The sequence below is a fragment of the Aphelocoma coerulescens genome, chromosome 4 (assembly GCF_041296385.1).
Source record: "Aphelocoma coerulescens isolate FSJ_1873_10779 chromosome 4, UR_Acoe_1.0, whole genome shotgun sequence".
NCBI classification, from domain to species: domain Eukaryota; kingdom Metazoa; phylum Chordata; class Aves; order Passeriformes; family Corvidae; genus Aphelocoma; species Aphelocoma coerulescens.
In genome coordinates this window covers 53200290-53222538 of record NC_091017.1, presented here as the reverse complement: position 1 = coordinate 53222538, position 22249 = coordinate 53200290, and the positions used below count along the sequence as shown (strand labels likewise).

Genomic DNA, 22249 nt, shown 5'->3' with positions numbered 1-22249 from the left:
GAAAGATTGTAGGCTTCACCATGGTAGATTACTAGGACAATCCTTAGCACCTGATGTGGCTATTAAGTGGATTTAAAGATTCTAACAGCAAAATCAAGATCCCTAGACCCTGCTTTTGAGCCTGCCTTTGATCTTACAATGGTTTCAAATGAGCTTTATGCTTAACACAGTTTGGAGCTCAGATTTGTCCTTCTCATCAAGGAATTCTTATCACTGCCAGCCCTAAGTGGGTTTAACCATTTTTTCATGACGGGAGGCATCAGTAGAGCCTGCCAGATATTCCCTGAGAATAACCATAATACTTGAATAATATCAGGTTCAATAAAAACATGGAATCTATGTTGTAGTTAAGTGGGTTGAAGAGAAATTAGGGTTTGTGGTGTCTGGTCCCCATCAGTGATAACTTTTGATTTTGTGGGTAAGTTTCACTGCCTTCTTCTAGGCTTTTCCTTGACCTCTAGCTTTTCAGGGGGAATGCCAATATAGAGAACAGCTGGGTGGACAATCCATCCTTCCTGTTGAAGCTATGCCATTGGAACCAAGGAAGTCCTTTGTGCTCATTTTTACTGGCATATGTGGGCATTCTAAATGAGTTCTTCCATGGAAAACAGAAAGAGAGCTCAAAAGGCAGGGATTAGAACAAAAGTGCCTCCTTTCTTCTGAGATGATCAACCACTGAAAAACAGAATCATGCTACCACTTCCTTCACCCCTCTTGGCATTTGATTCCTGTGTTCATGATTGCACAGTGGTTCCACTTTGAAAGCAGGGTGTCCTTCTAAGGGTATTACACACTGAAAGGTGCAGAACTCTTCTAGAAGGTGCTGTGGGGTTTCTACCCCTTCAGATCAATGTCAACCAAGTGTTTCACCTCCTATGTAAAAAAAAACTCTGGAACTTGAACATGAGTCACTTCCTCCCTTTCCCCCACAGAAGTATTAATGCTTTCTACAAGTTTCATATTATCTTAGATAGTCCAAACTGAATATATAGCATAGTGTGAAGGAAATGCTTCAGGATATGAAGTAAAATAATACAGCTGAGCCATGAGCTATGTACTCAATAGTTAATTTAGCTTCAAAAAGAGCTATTATTCCTAAAACAGGGAATAACAAAAACCCCACACTAAATGAAAATATTTAAGTTCTTGCTTTCCATAAGCAGACTGATACCCAGCTGAGAGTAAATTCTAGACATTACTTGTTTTGAATATGCAACAGCGTGAAGTCGTCTGGCAACCTTTAATTTTACTGGTCAGTTTGTAACTCTGACAGTTTCTATGCTTCTTCCACTGCTCCTCCTGCAAATGAAGCAAAACTGTCTTTTTCTATGTTATTTCCTCTGGATTAATTTACTGTTTAATTTCCATTCATACCCCCATTCCCATTTACATTAATTCTGCTGAAGCTGCTGCAGTGCCCTTTAAGGTAGACAATTCACAGGCCCACACAGACAGGGTAAACAAAAAGAATACAAACTTCCTGGCAGGGAAATAAGATTCACTTGATGAAAATCTAACAGCCTTAATATACATTTTCTTCAAGATATTAGCAATAATGTATAGTATAGGGTAGTTGGTTACTCTGTTAAGTAAGATGGGCACTTGGCAGCTGCCACTTGTAAAAGGCTCAACTTAAATTTTATAAATGATAGGAAAATCCCCGTTTTCATAAAATTAAATACAAATTCCTATTCTGTACTCCACTAAACACAAATGAAGCCTGGTGAATCTTTTACATTCAACAACTGGACCCTAAGATAAGCTTGGTTGATTAAAGCATGGTACTGATAAAGCCAAGGTGGCAGGTTTGATCCCTGTAGGGGTCCTGCATGTGGGTCTGGACAAACCCCCAAAACATCCTACTCTCTAAAATGGAGAGAGATGGATTTCTTGGGTGGACTGTTTGGTGGATAAGGAATTTGTTGGACAATCGCATCCCAAGGGTCAATAGCTCAGAATCCCAAAGGACATCACTGACCAGTTCCAGTACAGAGCCACTGACTCAGGGCTCTGTACTGGAACTAGTGTTATTTAACATCTTTATTAATAACATAGATGAAGGGATCAAGTGCACCCTCAGCAAAATTGCAGGTGAGATGGGGAGATGGTGTGGAGGTCAAGCTGAGTGGTGTGGTTGCCATACCTGAAGGACAGGATGCCATACAAACGGACCTGGACAAGCTCAAGAAGTGGGCACCTGCGAATCTCGTGGTCTAACAAGATCAAGTACAAGGTGCTGCACCTGGGTCAGGGCAAACCCTAGTATCAACACAGGCTGGGGAATGAATGGATTGAAAGCAGCCCTGCCAAGAAAAACTTGGGGGAGCCAGTAGATGAACAGCTGGACATGACTCAGTAATGCGCACTTGCAGCCCAGAAAGCCAGTTGTATCCTGGACTGCATTAGAAGCAGCATGGCCAGAAGGATGAGGAACGTGATTCTGTCCCTCTGCTCTGCTCTTGTGAAAGCCAACCTGCGGTGCTGCATCCAGCTCTAAGTCCCACAGCACAGGAAAATCTTGGACCTGTTGGAAGAGGTCCAGATGAGACTACAAAAATGATCATAAGGATGGAAAAGCTCTCCTTTGAGGAAAGGCTGAGAGACTTGGGGTTGTTTCTCCTGGAGAAAGAGTGGCCTTTCAGTACTTTAAAGGAGTTTATAAGAAAGATGGGGACAGACTTTTTAGCTGGAGCTGTTGTTATAGGACAATAATTTTAAAAGAGGGTACATTTAGATTAGACATAAGGAATAAATTTTTTACAATGAGGATGGTGAAACACTGGACAAGTTATCCAGAGAAATGGTAGACATTCCATTCCTGGAAATATTCAAGGTCAGGTTGGATGGGACTCTGAGCAACCTATCCTATAATTTAATGAGGTGACTTAAGACTTTGAGAGGGGCAAGGACTGCAAGAAACACAGCATTTTTTATCAGACAAGCTGTCAGGCAAATAGGTCTTCCTTCAGTTTTGCTCTTTCTGCTATGTAATTCAAGAAAGCCTTATTTGACCTCCACACCCTCTCCTTAGCTCTCACCAAGCATCCTAATGAAAGACATCCTCTGCATATAAACCCTGTATCATTAAACAGTCAGGGTTCTTTCTTCCAAAGGTAATCTCACCTCATGAAACTTATGTTTGTTTTTTCAAGACACACAATATATTTATTCTCAATCTCCACATTTTATTACTAATTTATTCTTTTCCCATTTTTAATGGAACTTGAGAACCATAGTCTCATAGGCATTTTTAAATTTTTGAGCTCACTTTAAATCTAAAGCTAACGCTGACAGGAAAAACTGGAAAATAAAAACATGCAATACTTTTTACATAACAGACATTATCTCAACCTCCGTTAAATGAACTGTTGGCTATCAAAGGAAAAGCAAGCTCTAACCTCATTCATATTGAGACCAGGAGGAAATTGCTGTCCTCATTTATTCCTTGGAGTATCCCAGATAAAATCTAGCAACAACTTCCTTAAAAGCAGCTTTGTGAGCCTTGGAATGCCCAGGCTCTTAAATCACTAATAAGAACAAATCTTTTGAGTTGAGTGTAAACTGCACTGTCTGACATTTTTCAAAGTCTGAATGAGAAATCCTGTTCTGTGGCATAATGTCCCACTATAGTCCCTATTTTTTCCACATTTTCCTTTGTTCTTTTTCTTTTCCCCTTCTCATTGTTTTCTTACAGTACATTTGTTCAGTTTTTCTAAAGATATTTGTAGTCCAAGGTGTTTTGTTAACACAGAAAAACACATAGGAGCTCTAAAGATATGCACTACCACAGACAAATAAATAAAAAATGAGGCTATCACATATGTACATTATACTGCAGCACATATTGGGATTAATTTAAATAAATCACATCCAGGATTGAGACCAAGACAATTTTCAAACAGATGGTCTTGCATCTACTCTAAAATCAGTGCCAAGGACCAGGATAAAGCTACAACAGTATTCAGCTGATTATCAGAAGTGCTCCTTTCTGACACACACTATTGATCTGTTTAAAAACCCCAAAAAACCAAATACTTCTAATTTCCACATAGCTCCTTGCAGAATATCTGCCTCAAGGCGTAAAATTTGACAGATCAAAAGCACATGCTGTGGCCTGAGTGAGCAAAGCTACACATAGTCCACAGCAACTTACAGAGTCCAAATGTCAATATATGCAAACACTATGCAAAGCTCCTGTTCTTCCTGCTTCAGTTTTCAGGTTTCCCTGATTGGGTTCGGTACTCCAGCAGAATGCTTCAAGGTTTAAGAAACTTACTACAGTGGACCTCATCACTCCAATCATCACAGTCGTTGTAGCCATTACACTGCAGTTTCCCTGGGATGCAGATCCCACTGGCACACAAGAAACTCTCCTCTCCTCCACACAGTGCTGCAAGAGAGAAAAAGGACAGAATGAGGAGAAAAATTGTTATTAGCATCAACATCGCCAAGTTAATGCTACTGGAGTCTTACACATGTTAAACTTATATTTAAGATTCCCCACAGGTATTGAAACATATTTCCAATTTGGAAAACATCAAGATAGCTCTCAGGAGAACATCACTGAATGCAAGAAGGTCGAGAGGAAAACCTGAAAGAAAAAAATCTCCATTTTTGAGATAGAACAAAGCCATTTAAAACTGCTAGCAGTGAAAGACCCATTTCAAAAGACCTCAACAGGCAGTCATGAAAAGACTATTACACCCGTTAAATCTGCCCCTGGGACTAAGGAAGGAGCCTGTAATATGCCTACAAAAAATATAATAATTTCTGCTTAAGACTGGCTTTATTGTATATCCCTTTGGTATTCTTCACAATTTGCCAAACCAATAGGTATACAGTGGATGCTGTGAGGTACCGCTTAGCATCAGCCATGCTCAATGTTTTTCAAAAATGACAAATAGCTCCAGCTTGCATTGGCTGCAAGTTCAACTATTTATCTAGATTTTTAATTTTATTTGTGGTCCTAGAATAGCAGTCTTTTCTATCACACTATGGCAATGGACATACACACAAACACACACAGTTTCAGCACCCTCATTATTAGTTTTAAATTTTTTCAGCAGGAGATTATTTTTTTCAACATATTTACATTCTTTTCTCATCCTCAAATATTATTTTATCATCCCCAAGTAACAGGGCAATCTTAAACTTAGTTAACTGAAACACACACTCTTTATGGAAAATTTGGTTGTAATAAAAACATAGGAATAATTTCAAAATCTTTTCTATTACACTCCCAGGTATAATGTCCACTTGGACAGCAAATAATTTTGATTTTGCAATACATACATCATTTTCTAGTTGTTCAATGGGGACATGGTTACTGCAGTGAAAGCTGCTTATGCAGTGTATTTTAAAGGAGGTCTCTAATTTTGCAGAAAGGTGCCCAAAATACTAAGAGACTTTAAACCAACAATTTTAAACTAGTTTGTGCCATTTAATGTTTGTGACTCTTCATCAGAAACAAGGGTGAAACCACCAGCATCATCCTTTTGCACACCCTTGTGATGTGCTCCTCAGTAGGTTCCCTCACACAGTGTGATTGGACACATTTCCTAACCTCTAACTGAAGAGTTACAGCCTCACCTGTATTCCACCAGTTTCAGAAGCATATTACAAACTGCAAAATACAATAATCTTAAGAAAAACATGAGATTAGATAACACTCACAGTCTCATTTTACAGGGGGAAAAATGAGGCAATGAGATATTAAAGTGAAAGTTATAAGAAATAATGAATAATAACTTCAATTGACCAATCTAAGACACAAAAAACAGCATGTCATTGGGTTTTTTTTTTTTTTTTGGAGGGTAAAGACTAATGTTACTTTATATGTTCAAAGAATAGCTCTTGTTGCCTTTACTTGTAGCTGCAAATGTCTCAGTTGCAAATCAACTCCAGCTATACAAATGAAGAGCCCAGTTAGCTGGAAGTGTTCAAAGAATAGTAGAGAAAGTTTTTATTCAACCACCTTGTTCAACATGGTCATTGCAACAGTGACAGGGCAAGAATCTCATTCCACATGATAATGTCACACTCTATTATGGGCCAATCTTTTTATTTCTCCAGTTCCCTCACCTATATACTGCGCTTCCCAATTGCTGCAGTCACTAAACTCTACAGGCACCCCTAGAAACAACAGACTTCCTTGGTATGGAAGTACTGGTTCCCTGGAGACCAGCGTTTATCCCACAGATGATCATGTCACGTAAAACTAGAATATGATAGCATAATCAAAATTTTGTAGTTCATCATAGAAGAACGGCTCTTAGAGGTTGGAAAGGCAACTTTAACTGATTGGTAATCTTACATTCTTATAACTTGGCTTTTACACAATTTCCTTCATGTTTAAAAAGGAAGACAGCATAAACAGCTCAAAAGGAACTGTCTTGATTTTCCTTGATGGAGATCTCCATCAGTAAAGAGCTTCACTGGTACTAAGATAGCAAGAGTAATGGACTCCTATCTTTTGTGTTAATATGCCAGCTTGGCCTGGGAGGACAAAAGTTAACAGCAGGAATCTCTGAATATTTTTCTTACAGATCAGAAGAGCAAAGATTCTGGAGTCCCATATTCATTTCTGGGCTGTGAACAAAAGTGTGTTGAAGCACTTGTAAGTCATCCTGACTCTGCCTCCTTAATACATCTTTATCTGCTTAATACATCTACATCTGCTGCTACCCCAAACCACTTCTTCATTTCTTCATACCTAAAGGGAGCATTTTCCTGTTTATCTTGTATGTTATACAAAAAAAAAAAAAAGAGGAAGAGTGAAATTAGTTTTCTTTATCTCAGTTTTAGCATCCAGCAGCAATCAGAAGGAATTTTTAGAAACTTTAATCTCACCTCTTGCAGTCTTCTAATAGGTAATGACTGCATATGTTTGGCCCAGTCAGTGCAGTGCTCAGGGCAAGGAGAGCACACACACTGTGAACAGTACCTCCAATGAATGTAATTTCTGCTTTCTACCAAGCTTGTGCAAGAAGCTTTCAGTAGGATGGCCATTCCATCATACCTCCAAAGGTCAGATTTTAATGGAAATTATAAAAGCCTTATCTAATGCTGTAAAACAAACACTTCAGTTGAATGTTACATTTTGGTATTTGATCTGGAACCCAGTGGATTTAGTTACACAGCCATTCATAAGACTTTCTTGAACACGGGCTGCATACTCAGAAATGTGGGGACTGTTTTAAACAAAGCAGCAGAAAAAGAAGAAATAATGCCTGAAATAGATATCTGAAATAGGAAAAATATGGACCATTCCACTCAAAATCATTACAAATGGCAAAGGTGTTATTCTAAAGAACTATGCTGGGAAATGTTAATTACTGATACCTCTGTAAATAATTCACACATTTATTACTAAAATCATGCAAATAAACACACACCAAAACTCCTGAAGAATTAAAAATGTTATGTAAAAAGAGCCAAATAAAACAGAAGCAATCCTTGCTGATGGAGAAACTTGCTTGTTTTAGTCCTTATCCAGAAAGGTTTATAATCTGGAATAGCTTCCAAAATCCCAGACTAAACAACATTGGCAGCAAAAAGTGCTTTATTTTATCTGTGTGGTGCACTATCAAAAGTGTCTTTGAGGAAGGAAGACCATTTATGTGTTGTTTTTCCAGCTAGATTACTGGAATGTCATCTATAGAAGATTATGTGGAAAGGTCCCTGGAAAGCTGCAGAGAGCACATGCTGAAATAAACATATTATTTTACCATCCTCAAGATTGACATCTCGCTGCATTTCAAGGTATAGCAGCAGATAAGGCATTCTGTAACTGTGAAAATGACCATGAAAAGTGATGCTGATTTTTTTTCAAAGAGAAGAGGAGACCACATTTACTGTCTAATGCTATGGAAGAACTAAGAGGTATTAAAACAACCAAAAGGCAGTGCTCTTCATGCAATGCATTGACAAGCTGTAACATTCTAGAACATGACACTGTGGATGCTAAAACATACATAGACCCATGTAACAAAGGGACACATTAATAGAATAAAAATCTGTGGCAGGTCACAAATTACAGAAAAATCCTTGAATCTCAAACAGATGGAAAATGCAGTAGTATTTGGAAAAGTACTGCCACATAGTCTTGCCCTGTTCTCCTTTTCTGGGCATTTGTCAGATTTTGGAGTCAGAATTGTAAGACAGATGGACTTTTTCTCTTACCCAATATAGTCATAAGAGCACAGTGGAACACAGAGGAATCCCTGTATTCTCTCACTTCCAGATTTTCATCACCTCTCCCTATACCATGTATGTACCCTGCAATACAGTGTATGTATCTTGTTGCTGTAAATTCTAGAAAGTTTTGATACTACGATCACAACCATGGAATTAGAAAAGCTCGCAACTCCTTACCCCCAGGTAATTGTTCATTTCTCTATTTCCTTAGGATGCAAAACCCTGTGGGAGAAAGAGGACAAAAGACCTTTTTCTTTCATTCAAGTGATGCAGCCTAAAAAAGGCCACATAAGAAATCCAAGCTGGAAAAGAAACAGGCAAAAAACAGGAATACAAACAGAATAGGAAAATATAAACCAGAGAACACAACAAAATATAATGCAGGATCAACAGAATTAAAGAGTGATTTGGTAGGCGAAATAGCTTTTTCAACTCTGTTTCTTCACATGAAACACCAAAACAATCCTGAATAACATTTTGTTTCCCTCAAAAAATTATTCCACTGTGCTGGTTTTTCAGCCCTTCAGCATCAATGTTACACATACACAAATCATCTCTGTATTCATTTCACTGTATTAAGCAAATGCAAGGGCACACAAGAAAGATAACGTCTTCCTGATTTTAAAAGCTTTTTCACAAAAAAATTGTCTACTGGATGAATATAATTACATTGCCTATAGAAAAATAAATACCTGTTGCAATCAGGTATTTGAATTCTCTACTCAAAGTTATTCCTCAAAGATAATTCTCTCAATTAATACCAGTGTGAAGGAAGGGAGGGGTGACTTAATTGCAGTCTTCCAACACAAGAAAGATGGAGAGGAACTTTTTACAAGAGCATGTGGCTACATGCTAGGACAAGGGGAAGGGCTTCAAACTGAGAGAGAGTAGATTTAGATTAGATATTAGGCAGAAAATTTTTACTGTGAGGGTGCTGAGGCACGAGACCAGGTTGTCCAGAGAGGCGGATGCCCATCCCTGGAAGTGTTCAAGGTCAGGTTGGATGGGTCCCTGAGTGACCTGGTCTAGTGGAAGGTGTGCCTGCCCATGCCAGGGGGGTTGGAATAAGATGATTTTTAAGGTCCCTTCCAACCCAAAATCTCATGGCGATGAAGTGCAATTCAGGCCACTTGTGCACCACTTTTTTAACAGAAAGAGACATTCATTCATAATGCCTCTTTAGCAAAAATACAAAAGTGAACAATGTCAATTCTATACTTAAATTTACATAGTTTTGTTGCATAAACAGTGGAAGCATCATATTCACTGCTCCTTCTGAAAGCATTTTACAACTCAAATTAACAGAAGAATAACTTCAGGGCTCTTTTGAGAGCTCCATGTTGTTTAGGTGACTGAGCCAAAAATTGTGATGGCTGAGAGGCCAAGGAGCCCCGAAATAGCAGAGGCCTGCTATTGGTGGACCAATTGCGAGGTTTAAGAACACCCCCTGACCTCATGGTGAGAAAGGAGAAGACTCTCCCATCCGGTTTTGTGGTGCCAGGCAGACTTTGTCTGTTTGATCGACTTGCTACGCTGCACACCCCCAGCCCTTCCCCACTGGCTCCCATTCCCTAGTCCCTCAGACTATTGGTCCTGATGCTTGCCCTGCTCCCGTACATAAACCCTGGACACTGCATGTCCGCCGTCTTTTATCTCTGGTCTGTTTTTGCAGCAGGGTGTAATAAACCTGGTCCGTGGCAATGCCATACAGGAGAGCCCTCCTGACTCTTTGCCTCTGGTAACGCTGAGCAGTCCAGCTTGGGTGTGTGTGTGAGATCTGCACCCACAGCCGCGCGGGTGAAAGGAGCGAGCTTGCTGGAGTGCTGTACTGCACCCACCGCAGCGATCCCATAGCCAGGGATGTTTCAGGGAAACGCAGCCACCCTTCACGAACCCACGCACAGTGCGTTACCATGTTAATTTAAACCAGATTATTGTGTTAGTTAACTTCTCATTCAAGCTACAGGTTTTTTTCCGCCATGGGTTTAACAGCAAAAGTTATGTTGGCTGGTCAAAGCAAATAAAATAATGTAATAGACAGTGTCAGTTGAGAGAGAGAGAGCGAAAAACAGCTGAGATGTTTCTGTGAGTAGGGATATGAATAGCAGCCCTCAGGAAGGCTTTTGTGATTTCTTCCCGCCAGAATGCATTATTGGTTTCATGTGAAATGAATGATTGATGATGCCTCCTGCTCACTCCTTTATGTGCTCACAACTCATTAGACCTGTGAAACCAGTTCAACTACCTACCTTAAATCTCAAAAGATAAATTCTTACAGCAATTTTTAGAGTAGCTGATTTTCTCATCTACTGAGTGTTCACTTGTCACTAGTGTAAACAAATATCAATCTGAAGGACATTAGCCTTCAGACCTGCATCTTTTTCTCTGTGACTCAGAGAATGACTGAATGACTCAGTCATTTTACATTCAGATGTTTTTACTATGATGGCACGACTTGGATTTTCCAGTACAATCAGTACATCTGTGTTCACAACAGGAATGTATTTCATAATAGATTCCCCATAGTGATATTGTGCACTCAATTTGCAATGCTTGTGAAGATAACTTTTAGACAAAGAGATAAATATTAGCCACGACACATGAACCAGTATGTTTCCACTAGATAATCCCTATTCTAACTGATAAACGTTCTTCAGGAAAACTGGTAATTGTCCCCAGGATAAATGCTCTGAATTCTAACTAGAACATGACTCATGGATATTTTCTCCAACAGGGCTTGGAAAGCCATAAGACATTCAAGTATTTTTTGGAGGAGTGATAATCTTCAATTCAGAAAATGGGAAAGATACGGAGTTTTTAGCCACAATCAGACAAAAATAAACAAGAGAAATCAAGAGAAGGTTTTGTTTGGGATTGGGTGTCTGAGTGACACTGTACAAGTATCTCTGGAACAAACAGGTATAGCAGCCAGACCTTAATTTTGATAAACACAAGATATAACTAAAGATGCAAAAGAGAATTACAACATCACACAAAACAAATTATATGCAAGGCATATGTGGGCAGGAAAGGATTCACTGCATGTAATCTGGAGGCACCAATCCCCAAAAGAAGCCACAAAGTTAAGAAATAAGCAGTCATATGCCAAGTACATGCTCTTGAAATTTCCAGGAATTGAACCCTTTAAAGAGTGTGAAGAGCAGTTTGTGCTGAGCACTAGATAAAAAGGGATTAGAGCAGAGAATCAGCCTCAGCTGTTTGATTCTACTGTGGTCAGAGAAGTAAATTCTTTCAAAAATACAAACTGCAGAAATAAATATTCAAGAACAGCACAGTTTATTTCTGTAGGAGAAGCAGCCTAGTGAACCCAAACTCTTACCTTTTTCAGTTGCAGAGGAATCACATTAGAACCATTCTTTTAAATAAAAATAAAAATATTCTCCATAGTCATCAAATCACAGAATCACAGAAGGGCTTGGGTTGGAAGGGACCTTAAAGATCATCTCATTCCAACCCCCTTGGCATGGGCAAGGACACCTTCCACTAGACCATGTTGCTCAGAGCCCCATGCAACCTGGCCCTGAACACTTCCAGGGACGGGGCATCCACAGCTTCTCTGGTCAACCTGTTCCAGTGCCTCAGCACCCTCACAGCAAAGATTTTCTTCCTAATATCTAATCTAAACCTACTCTCAGTTTGAAGCCTTTCCCCCTTGTCCTATCACTATGTGTTCTTGTAAATAGCCTGTCTCCATCTTTCTTTTAGGCTCCCTGCAGGTCCTGGAAGACAGCTCAATTGTAGTCTCTCATTCTGCATGAAAACCATTCACATCCAAGCATCATGCCCAAGAGTTCACAACAAAAAATTAATTTTAAAAACCCCTTTTGTTTTATACAACAGGATGTCAGAACTGACAATAAATAGCCTGGGTCCCCACAGTCTGCCAGGTAGGAGCAGCAGATCTCACAACTGGCTCTACATTTCTTCCCCTGGTGAGAAAAAGCAAGCTTCTACTGTGTACTTATCTGTAATTTCTGCAGTTCACTACCAGATAAATACCAATCCTGCCCTACAGATTATGGAACATTCATTAACCAGGAAGACATTATTCTAAAAAGCTTCTTCTCTAGCAGTACTAAATACATTATTTTAGCCACGGGATATTCTGAAACTTGAAAGTTTCATAAGTGAGAAATCTCTTCTGGCTTAATTTAAGTTCAGCTATCTAGATTTGTTGGAGCTTTTGAACATTCTAATCAGCTATAATTTGTCGAAATTTAACAGGCATATTTATATTATGCTTTGTATTCAGTTTATGTACCACAGAGGCCTGAAATACAGGTCTTTAACATTCTGTTGCTTTTTCAAAATTATACCTCATTCTGTGATCATGCTCAGTTAATGATATGATAGTCACCCATTGTTCATGGCTAATTATTCTTACTATTCAATGTATAAGCCTTTACCACACTTACGTATTTATTTATGCTACAGCTTCTTACCTTAATTATTTGAACCTGCCATGAAGACAAAAGTAGGTACTCCTTATTTCTATTATGTTAAGCCCTATGATACCAAAGGCATCAACAAACATATGGTTACAACAACCCTGTGAGTTAAAGGACACTTTTAGTCCCATTTTACATGGGGAATTTGAGGCACAGAAAAAAAAATATGCATTTTATAATTACTTGCTTACTGTTCCAATTTGGAGAGATCCATTAGACTAATTTTTTCAGCATATTTAGCATATATTTTTATCATACAGTTAAGACACAGCTCCCAGAGGCTTTCACTACAGAAACTTGCGCAAAATACCATAGGACTTATTAATAAACATTTGTGGACATTGTTCAAATTTCCTGGAAATCATTCAAGTTTAACAAGACACAGTCTTTTGGATCTTTCCCTACCTCAGCCATTACAAAATTTCCCACAGATGAAGTTTGATGTGGACAACAACCTCCTTTACTTCATGACTCCTCAAAAATATGCCTTTAGAGATGGAGAGAATCCAACTGGTAGACTTGGTCTAATAATTTTAGGTGATATCATTGTACATACGCAGGGACTGCAAGGATGTAGCCCAGGATACATAACCTATTTTAATTGCACCATTAACTAACACTCAAAGAAACAATATATAACCTCCCTGATCTTTTAAGGTAGTTTTAAAAAAGAAATTCTTGGAGTTTTTTAATTAAAAAATTGAAAAACAGTTTTCATCATATCATTTCCTCCTGTTTATTGTCACGCAGAAGTCATTAACAAAATTAGAATCCACAGATAGACTGTAGAAGCCTCAGTCTCTTCATCTCACAGGAGAATGCATATCAACAGCTAAGTCTCAGATGCCAGCAAGGGATCTCCAGCAATGGGGTCAGTGAGAAAAAAGTCAAGTTTACTGCTCTCAGGTGTGATCTCACCTCCAGATTTGGATCTAGAGAACACAGCAGCACCTCTGAGGAGATGGAAATGCCTTGTTTTTAGAGACTGGCTGGAAAGCTGACTGGTGGAAAATGACCTGGGAATACTGGTCGACAGCTGGCTGAACCTGAGCCAGCAGTGCCCAGGTGACCAAGAAGACCAATGGCACCTGGTCTGTGTCAGCAATAGTGTGGCCAGCAGGGCCAGGGCCCTGTAGGCAGCAGGATTGTCCCCCTGTACTCGGGACTGGTGAGGCCACAGCTCAAATCCTGTGTTTAGTTTGGGCCCCTCAGTACAAGAAAGACACTGAGGTGCTAGAGTGTGTCCAAAGAAGGACAGCAGAGTGGTAAAGGAGCTGGGGGTGTTTAGCCTGGAAAAAAAAGGCTCAGGGGAGACCTGATCACTTTCTTCAACTGCCTGAAAGGAGGTTGTAAAAAGGTGGCAGTCAGTCTCTTCTCCCAAGTAATATGACAGGAGGAAACAGCCTCAAGGAGCACCAGGGGAGGTTTAGATTTGATAGTAGGAAAAATTTCTTCATGGGAAGGCTGGTCAGTCATCAGAACAGGCTTCCGAGGTAAGTGGAGTAGTCACCATCCCTGAAGGTTTCTAAAACATGTGTAGACATCATGCTTAGGGACAGGGTTTAGTGGTGGATTTGGCAGTGCTGAATTAACAGTTGGACTGGATGACCTTCAGTATCTTTTCCAAGCTAAATGATTCTATGACTTTACGTGTGGGTGTGAAAAGGCCATGCTTTTTGAGAAGTTTACCTCTTGATCAGTTTTTGGGATCATTTTTACAGCAAGGAAAAAGGAGATAGACTTGAAATTTGGCCTGTGTATCAGGTTCCTATTCCAAATAACAAACCTGTATTTGCTAGAGCTAGCAAATAGAAAGTCAACAGGTCGTATTACTTTCCTCCAACCTTCTTTCCTCAAAACAGCTCAGAATTTTTGATGTAAAATAAAAAGGCTTCAAATCAACACAAGTCTGAAAAAAATCAGCCTAAATAATTAAAGTACTGCAAACTATAATTACTATCACAGTAATAAGATGGAACATAATAACAGAACAAGAAATAATAGTTACAACCCAGAGCTTTTCCTACATAGGAAGAAAATACATTATTAAGTGAAAACTCATAATCACAGTGTAATGGTTAAGAATGGGAACATACACTGCTTTCCATTTCCTTGGTGTGGTGAGAAGCATATCCTTGTAGTGGTGTCATTCTCAGTTTTGTTTTGGAATTGAGAGCACTTCAAGAAGTCTGGCCAAGAAGCATTTACCATACCCAGGACTGGTTCACAGCCTTCTTTTGCTGCCTCACAAAATGTCCTGCAGGGCAAGAGTACTCGACTGAATAAAAGAGACAGAGAACAAAATCAAAGATTATTATTATTACTTTAGTATGTTGTGAAAACTTTTTAGACAGAGCAAAAAGTAATAAGATCTTTCGGCAAAGTTTGCATTCTATACAGCAGCACCCATACCCTTACAGTGCTTAAATTTTCAACACAACTTTTGCAGTTTGTCTAAATTACTGCAGAGTATCTTAGGCTTTAGCAAATTCAATTTTACTTTATTCATAACCACTCATAATGCCACAGAAAGATTTTTTTCCTAGTATACCACATACATCTTTCTCTTTATGTCTGACTCTAGGTTGTACCTGCCCATCTCAAAACCATGGCTAGAATTCCATATTCAATCACAAGTAAGTGGCTTGAACTGAAGAAGTCTACAGTACCCAAAAATTGACTAACTTAGTGTTTCATTTTACAGTAACAGAGAATAACATAGTACTGTTAGCAACTGTATGACATGGCAGCGACCACAAGAAAGGAATAAAAAGCTGCTGGAGCTGTCTGACTACAGTGGTAACAAAGAGATTGGTGTAAAGCAAAATACTCACTTGCATAACTATTCTGAAGTCGGTATGGTTGCCTTTCTCTGCTTAGTATCTAAAAAGATGCTGTACTGCCAGTGTTGTTACTGAGTTCATTACAATGGTGGAAAAAGTGGTTGGAACCACTTTTTAAAAAAAAGATATCTTTAGAGATATATTCTCCAGGTAATGCTAAGGGCTTTTACACAATGCACTTCACATGCTGAAGTATTGAACTTGTCTTGGAAACAAGTCAAGGAATTTATCTCTAAAGTTGTCTCTTGCAGTTTCCTGGATGGCAGCTTACTTGTTGCCTGGAAAGAAGCATATGTATTCTAAAACAGCACTTTTCACCACCAGTTTTTTTTATTGTGATCTATTGAGAGACAGAAAATTTTTGCACCAAAGATCACCTATCTGGCTGTGTACAAAACCAAGAATGGTTCCACTGATGGACAGAAGAATTGCCACTTATTAGTTCTGCACATTGTACTGGCAAACTAAGTTCATCTGAATTGTAAAGGCTCTTCAGATAAACATGTGCTAAAAGACCCTTCTGTTTTTTACAGAGACTGTTTGATACAGAGAGAAAGAAAGGGCACAAGAGCTCTCAAGCAGCCATGACTGCTTCCTGTCTGGAGCTTGAGAAACTCCTTAAATAAAGGGGATTTGACAAGGCAAGTGACCGTCTCCAGACATTTTTTAGCTTTTCATTCTTAGCTAATATCCTAATAACACTTCTGGTTTGACAGAGGCTCCCTAATACACAAAATGATGAAAGAAATGCTGTACTTACTACAGAAGGCACTTGAGTTTCTAAATATCTGTGAGAAATAAGATGTCACAAAGCTAAAATGGAGTATTGATTTGATCTGTTGGTGAGTGGTAAGCCTCTATTATATTCAATCTGATATGTTTAATTTAACTTTCTGTTCATTTTTTGCAAAAACACAAAACATGCTACAAAACTGAATTACAGTGAAAAGTATTGTAAGCAGTGATTCTACCTCATTCACTGGTGCAATGGAGCACACCTGATGATCACAAGTAGTCATTTGAAGACAGTACATTCGGCTAAGTTTGTAAGTTTTTGTTCTCAAAAAAAGTGTTAGCAGGGACATTACTTGAATTTACCAAGTCTGGGACAGAGATCTACTTGAGTTTACCACAGTTAGCCAATCTGCACATGATTTCTATGAATGAGAATGCTATTTGAAAAAAACCCAAACAAATAAACAAATCATAAAGAGTTCTTGAGGGCTCTCAGATGAAGTTTCACATGTCTGGAGTATTTGAAATTATTTCTGTTTTTCCTGACCCACACCTGAATCATTACCTTTCAAAGCACTTCAGCTATAACCTGACATTTAGCAATCAGGCAATAGTAGTACGTGTATGTCAGTTTCTTAAAATGTAACTATAGCAAAGTTCCATCTATATGGCTCCTTGTTTCCAAAGGTCTTTCAACATACTGAACATTCATTTCAATCGAAATTTTAAAAATAATAGTAAAAAGTTATATTAAAATAAAACTATGCAGTGTTATACTTACGCATAATAGTTAAAGAGCTTCTAAAAATGTTGGAAGTAAATTTTTTGGAAGATGTATCTGCACATTGAATTCTTTACATCTATATGAGAAAAACCCACAAATACAAGAAGTTCACCTCATTTATTTAAATTAAGCAGTCCAGTATTTGAATATTACACTGCAGTGCAAATGTTTGGATACTGTATCAGATTTTCATGGCAAGGTTCTCATAGCAGAAGGGATACAGGGGTGGCTCCTCTGAGAAACTGCCAGAAGCTTCTCCTTTGTCTGAAAGAGCCAATTCCAGTCAGATCCAAGACAGACCCACTACTGGGCAAGGCTGAGCCCATCAGAGACGGCAGTTGTACCTCTGCAATATTTGAGGAGGCAGGGAAAAAATACTGTGCAAAGGCAGCTGCAGCCAGGAGAAAAGAGTGTGAATATGGGAAAGCAGCAACTCTGTAGATACCAAGGTCATTGCAGCAGGAGGGGCAGGAGGTGCTCCAGGCGCTGGAGCAGAGATTCCCCTGCAGCCCATGATGCAGCTCACGATGAGGCAGCTGTGCCCTGCAGCCCATGGAGGTCCATGGTGGTGAAAATATTCACCTGCAGCCCCTGGAGGACCCCACACTGGAACAGGTGGATGCCCAAAGGAAGCTGTGACCCTGTGGGAAGCCCACACTGGAGCAGGTTTGCTGGCAGAACTTGTGACCCTGTGGTGAACCCCCACTGGAGCAGCCTGTGCCTGAAGGACTGCACACTGTGGGAGGGACCCCACACTGGAGCAGTTCATGAAGACCTGCAGCCCATGGGAAGGACTCACACTGGAGAAGTTCATGGAGGACTGTGTCACTTAGGAGGAACCCCATGCTGGAGCAGAGGAAGAGTGTGAGGAGTCCTTCTCCTGAGAAGAAAGGAGTGACAGTGACAACGTGTGATGAACTGACCACAGCCCACACTCCCCACCCCCCTGCACCTCTGAGGGGGCAGGACGTAGAGAATTCGTGACCAAAGTTTAACGCAGGAAGAAGAGAGGGGCGTGAGGAATGTGTTTTAAGATTTGGAGTTTCTTTTCTCATTACCCTGCTCTGATTTGATTGGCAGTGAATTAAATTTCTTACCCCAAGCTGAGTCTGTTTTGCCTATGACTGTAGTTGGTGAGTGATCTCTCCTTGTCTGTATCTCAATCTATGAGGCTTTTGTTCTATTTTCTCTCCCCTGTCCAGCTGAGGAGGGGAGTAACAGAGCAGCTTTGGAGGGCACCTGGTGACCAGCCAGGGTCAACCTACCACAGAACAGTAATAATTTGGAAATTACCAGTCTTCTAAAAGACAACTGCATGGTGATCTAATAAGCCAAGCAGAATTTGCAGTCTCTAGAGAAGCTTTAAGAAATCAGAAAACATGAGATTATCCAGCAATTGCTGCAGTATTTGGCCCAGTTTCAATACTGAGTCACGTGTACTCCATAACTTAAATATTTCTGGATAATGATCAAGTTTAGTATGCACATATTGCTTAATATGCTGGAGAATGAAAATATTATTTAAAGTCTTTATCTTGATTATTCTTATTTACAGCTACTCAGAGACCAATAGTTTTAAAAATAAACTGGCAGGTCTTTGGCAATCTTACCATAACTGATTCAGCATCAGTGGCAGGCACAGAAGCAGGTTGTAACATATTAGGGTGTGATTCTGCTCTTCAGGATATTAATAGAAAAACTCCTGAAAATGGATTTTGATGAAAGAAAGAAAATATTTTTTTTCTTTGGTTGGCTTCCCCACATTTAAAATCCACACTTCAGTGAATTCAGCTGCACGGAAGTACTAACATTAAGAACTGTAAGGCACCAAAAGAAATAAAAATCTGAATAGCAGACTGATGAACATCTTCAGCTATTGCTGGTTTTCATTACTGTTCTTTCCCAAGCTTCATCCCTTCAGTTGTTCCAGGACAACTTTTTCTGTGGCCATACAATAAGCTGTATTCAGGTACTGAGCCAAGTTAAAAGCAACTGTAGGATATTTTGCTGTATCGTTCATAGGCACACATGCTAAGAATGATGATAGATCTCAGGCCTGAGGCAAAATAAAGGAATTGGTAATACAATTGTGAGAGATTGCTGGGGCAGGGAGGACGAGGACAAGGACAAAATGAAACATGATGAAATTATGGGAAGAAGAAAACAACAGCTCTGAAATCAAAGTTGAAGTGATGAGCTCACACACCAGCCTTTGTGAGTTCTAACTGTCTTTACTCTTTTCCATGGTTTTCTAACAATAAAGACTTCTACAGAATATAAATGTCAGAAAAATAAGTTTCTACAGCAGAGCAAACACACACACTCAGGGCTGCGGTTTTCTAGAGGAATCATTCTAGTGAAATCTTTCTCAGTACCCTCTCACAGTACTCCAACATGGAGAGCAGCCCAGTCACTGACAGAGTTTTATGAGACAAACTCATAAAACCATCAATATTGCTTCTTGATCCATGGATTTATAAATTAATTGGCTGCTAATGTTTCACTTTCCCACAATCAAGAAAATTATGTATTTTTATCTTTTATTGTTTGGTTTTCGTCTCTAACTTGCAAGTTCGAGAGTTTGAATTTTCTATTTTGTCTCTAGATGGGAGCTTAAATCTGAAGTTTGCTTGTTTGCAAATAATAAAATCTGAAAAGAAAGCAAGATTATTTTAGATTTTTGTGGTTATTTCACTTGATAAAATTGTAGCAAATCCATATAGCAACATTTAAGGATGGCGCCTCAGTTCCATGTGGCACTTTGTAACACTCAAAGCAGAGCTAGCTGCATTACCTCCCACCTAGTTTTTAGCTCAAGTGCATGTAGTATTTTCTCGAAGCAGGTTCCTGTGTGTAAGATGCAAAACTAACCTATAAAAGGATAGGACCACTGTCTGAGAAACATCTAACATCCTAAAGGAGAAGAAAGGACTCAGAGGTGAACCTGGAAAAAGGTATAGCAGCTCAGTTTCCCTGGGGTGGGAGCCTGAATAATGGTTGCAGCTGTTTAGACATGATTAAGGCCTCGCATTAATTGGCTGAACTGCGGGTAGGTGCCCACTCATCTGCCCTGCAGGGACTCAGTATAAGGATTTACAGATACATTTACAGATACACTCATATACTCATGGATACCCCATTTGCTGTCATGAATCATGCTGGCGATTACAGATGAGCTACAAGAGGAAGGCCCTTTCCAAGAGACTGAAAAAAGCCTGGGTTACACAATGAGAAAGAAAAATATGGAGATACTAAATGGAGTGCCTGCAGCATGGAAGAACAATCTGTTTAAAGTCTATGAGAACAGAAAAGAGTCAAAACCAAATTAAAAGAAAAAGCTGGACTCTCTTCTGTGGGTCCATACAGATTTTTTTCTCTAAGAATTACATGTCAAATTACCTACTCCTTAATAGTTGCCAGGTCTCATGGCAACAGGAAAGAGACAGCTAGAGTTATACTTGCAAAAGTCTTAGAACACATCTGATATCCAAGAGTACCATACTTAACAAAGAGCTCACACAGAAGTCTGAAGGCTGTTCAGACAGAGGGAGGAAATATAAATTCCTGATTCCAGTGAAAGTGGAACTGGGAACAAATCCAGATATACCATTAGATTAAAAAGACTCTTCTTATCCATCCAAAAATGAGTAAAGGAAGCAGCAGGTGCTGTTGAATTTTACATCTTCTACATCAAATGCTGTCATTTAACATCTCTTTCAGGCCTAGAAATGCTCTTCAGACAATGTGGCCAAAGTCTGTTGATATCCTTAACGATGGACACATACAGTCTCTACAATGCAAGTTAGAATTTTTAGCCAGTGTAATAATTTACTTTGTAGACAAAACCCAGATAAATTATTTTGACCAAAATAAGGAGTCACATCTGAGTCAGCAGTGTACTGTGGCAGCCAGGAGGACCAGCTGTGTCCTGGGGGACATCAGGCACAGCATCGCCAGCCAGGCAAGGCAGGGGATTGTCCTGCTCTGCTGTGCACTGGGGCGGCCTCACCTCGAGTCCTGGGGACAGTTTTGGGTGCTAAAATGTAAGCCATCAAACTATTAGAGAGCATCCAAAGGAGGGCAATAGAGATGATGACGGGTCTAGAGGGGAACAATATGAGGAGAGACTGAGGACACTTGGTCTGTTCAGTGTGGAGGAGACTGAGAGGAGACCTCATCACAGTCTGCAACTTCCTCATGAGAGGAACTTGAGGGGCAAGCACCGATCTCTTCAAGTTTGTGACCAGTGACAGGACTTGAGGAAACAGCATGGAGCTGAGTCAGGGGAGGTTTATGTTGGGTATCAGGAAAAGGTTCTTGCCCCAGAGGATGGTTGGGCACTGGAACAGGCTCTCCAGGGAAGTGGTCACAGCACCAGCCTGTCAGAACTCAAGAAGCATTTGGACAATTCTCCCAGGCACATGGTGTGACTCTTCGGGATGGTCCTGTGCAGGACCAGGAGCTGGACTTTCATGGTCCTTGTGGGTACCTTCCAGTCTGGGGTATTGTATGGTTCTATGAAACAGAAGAAAAAAATTCAGAAATCCACTCTAACTCCTCAGTCACTTTCCATGACAGCACAATATATCACAAGTTGGGCTTATAATACCATAACAATCAGAAACTCCTAAAGTATACACTGTACAGCAGAAGCATAAATTTTGCAATATAGCATTGAAATTATTGCCACAAAAAATATATATATCAAAATTATTCAGTGTGTTTTGTACAATGACCATAATCAGTTGGGATGATCTGTCCTGACTAAAGCAATCAGCCCTTCCAGATTTGTCTTACTGATCCCATCACTCGATTCAAAGACAACATTAGAAATGGGAGAGAGGCACTAAATTAATTCATTAGAGCTGTATTTCAGCCATGAATCAGTTTTAATAAGTATTATTAAGAATATTGCTACAATTATAGGCTATTTTTACAATCTTGTACTGTCTGCCAAAATGACTGCTAAATGAAGTAAAATTTCTGAAAATTCTTGCCTAGTATTTATTATGCAATGATGAACGCACTGTTTATTTAGTTTACTCTATAGAAATTTCTTTTAAAAAACAAAATGACACAAACTCTTAAAATGCCTGAAAATCCAGGTTACAAGATATTTTGATTTTAGCAAACAAAATTCACACTTGGGAAAGAGAAGCTGTCACAGTGAAACAGAAGTCCTCTGTATCACACACCAGTATTTCAATCACAGCATTGCTACA

At 39.5% G+C, this 22249-nt stretch overlaps 1 protein-coding gene across 5 annotated transcripts in view; it reads right to left on the bottom strand.

Moving 5' to 3' along the window:
- The window catches only part of CORIN (corin, serine peptidase), a 130128-nt gene that overhangs the window by 49333 nt on the left and 58546 nt on the right, over positions 1-22249 (bottom strand). For all 5 annotated transcript variants that reach the window (XM_069014185.1, XM_069014182.1, XM_069014186.1 and 2 more), the window contains exons 5-6: positions 14762-14943; positions 4277-4390 (exon numbers count right to left, since the gene is read on the bottom strand). In XM_069014185.1, the coding sequence (XP_068870286.1) occupies positions 4277-4390; positions 14762-14943 (296 nt within the window). The remainder of the gene's footprint in view (positions 1-4276; positions 4391-14761; positions 14944-22249) is intronic.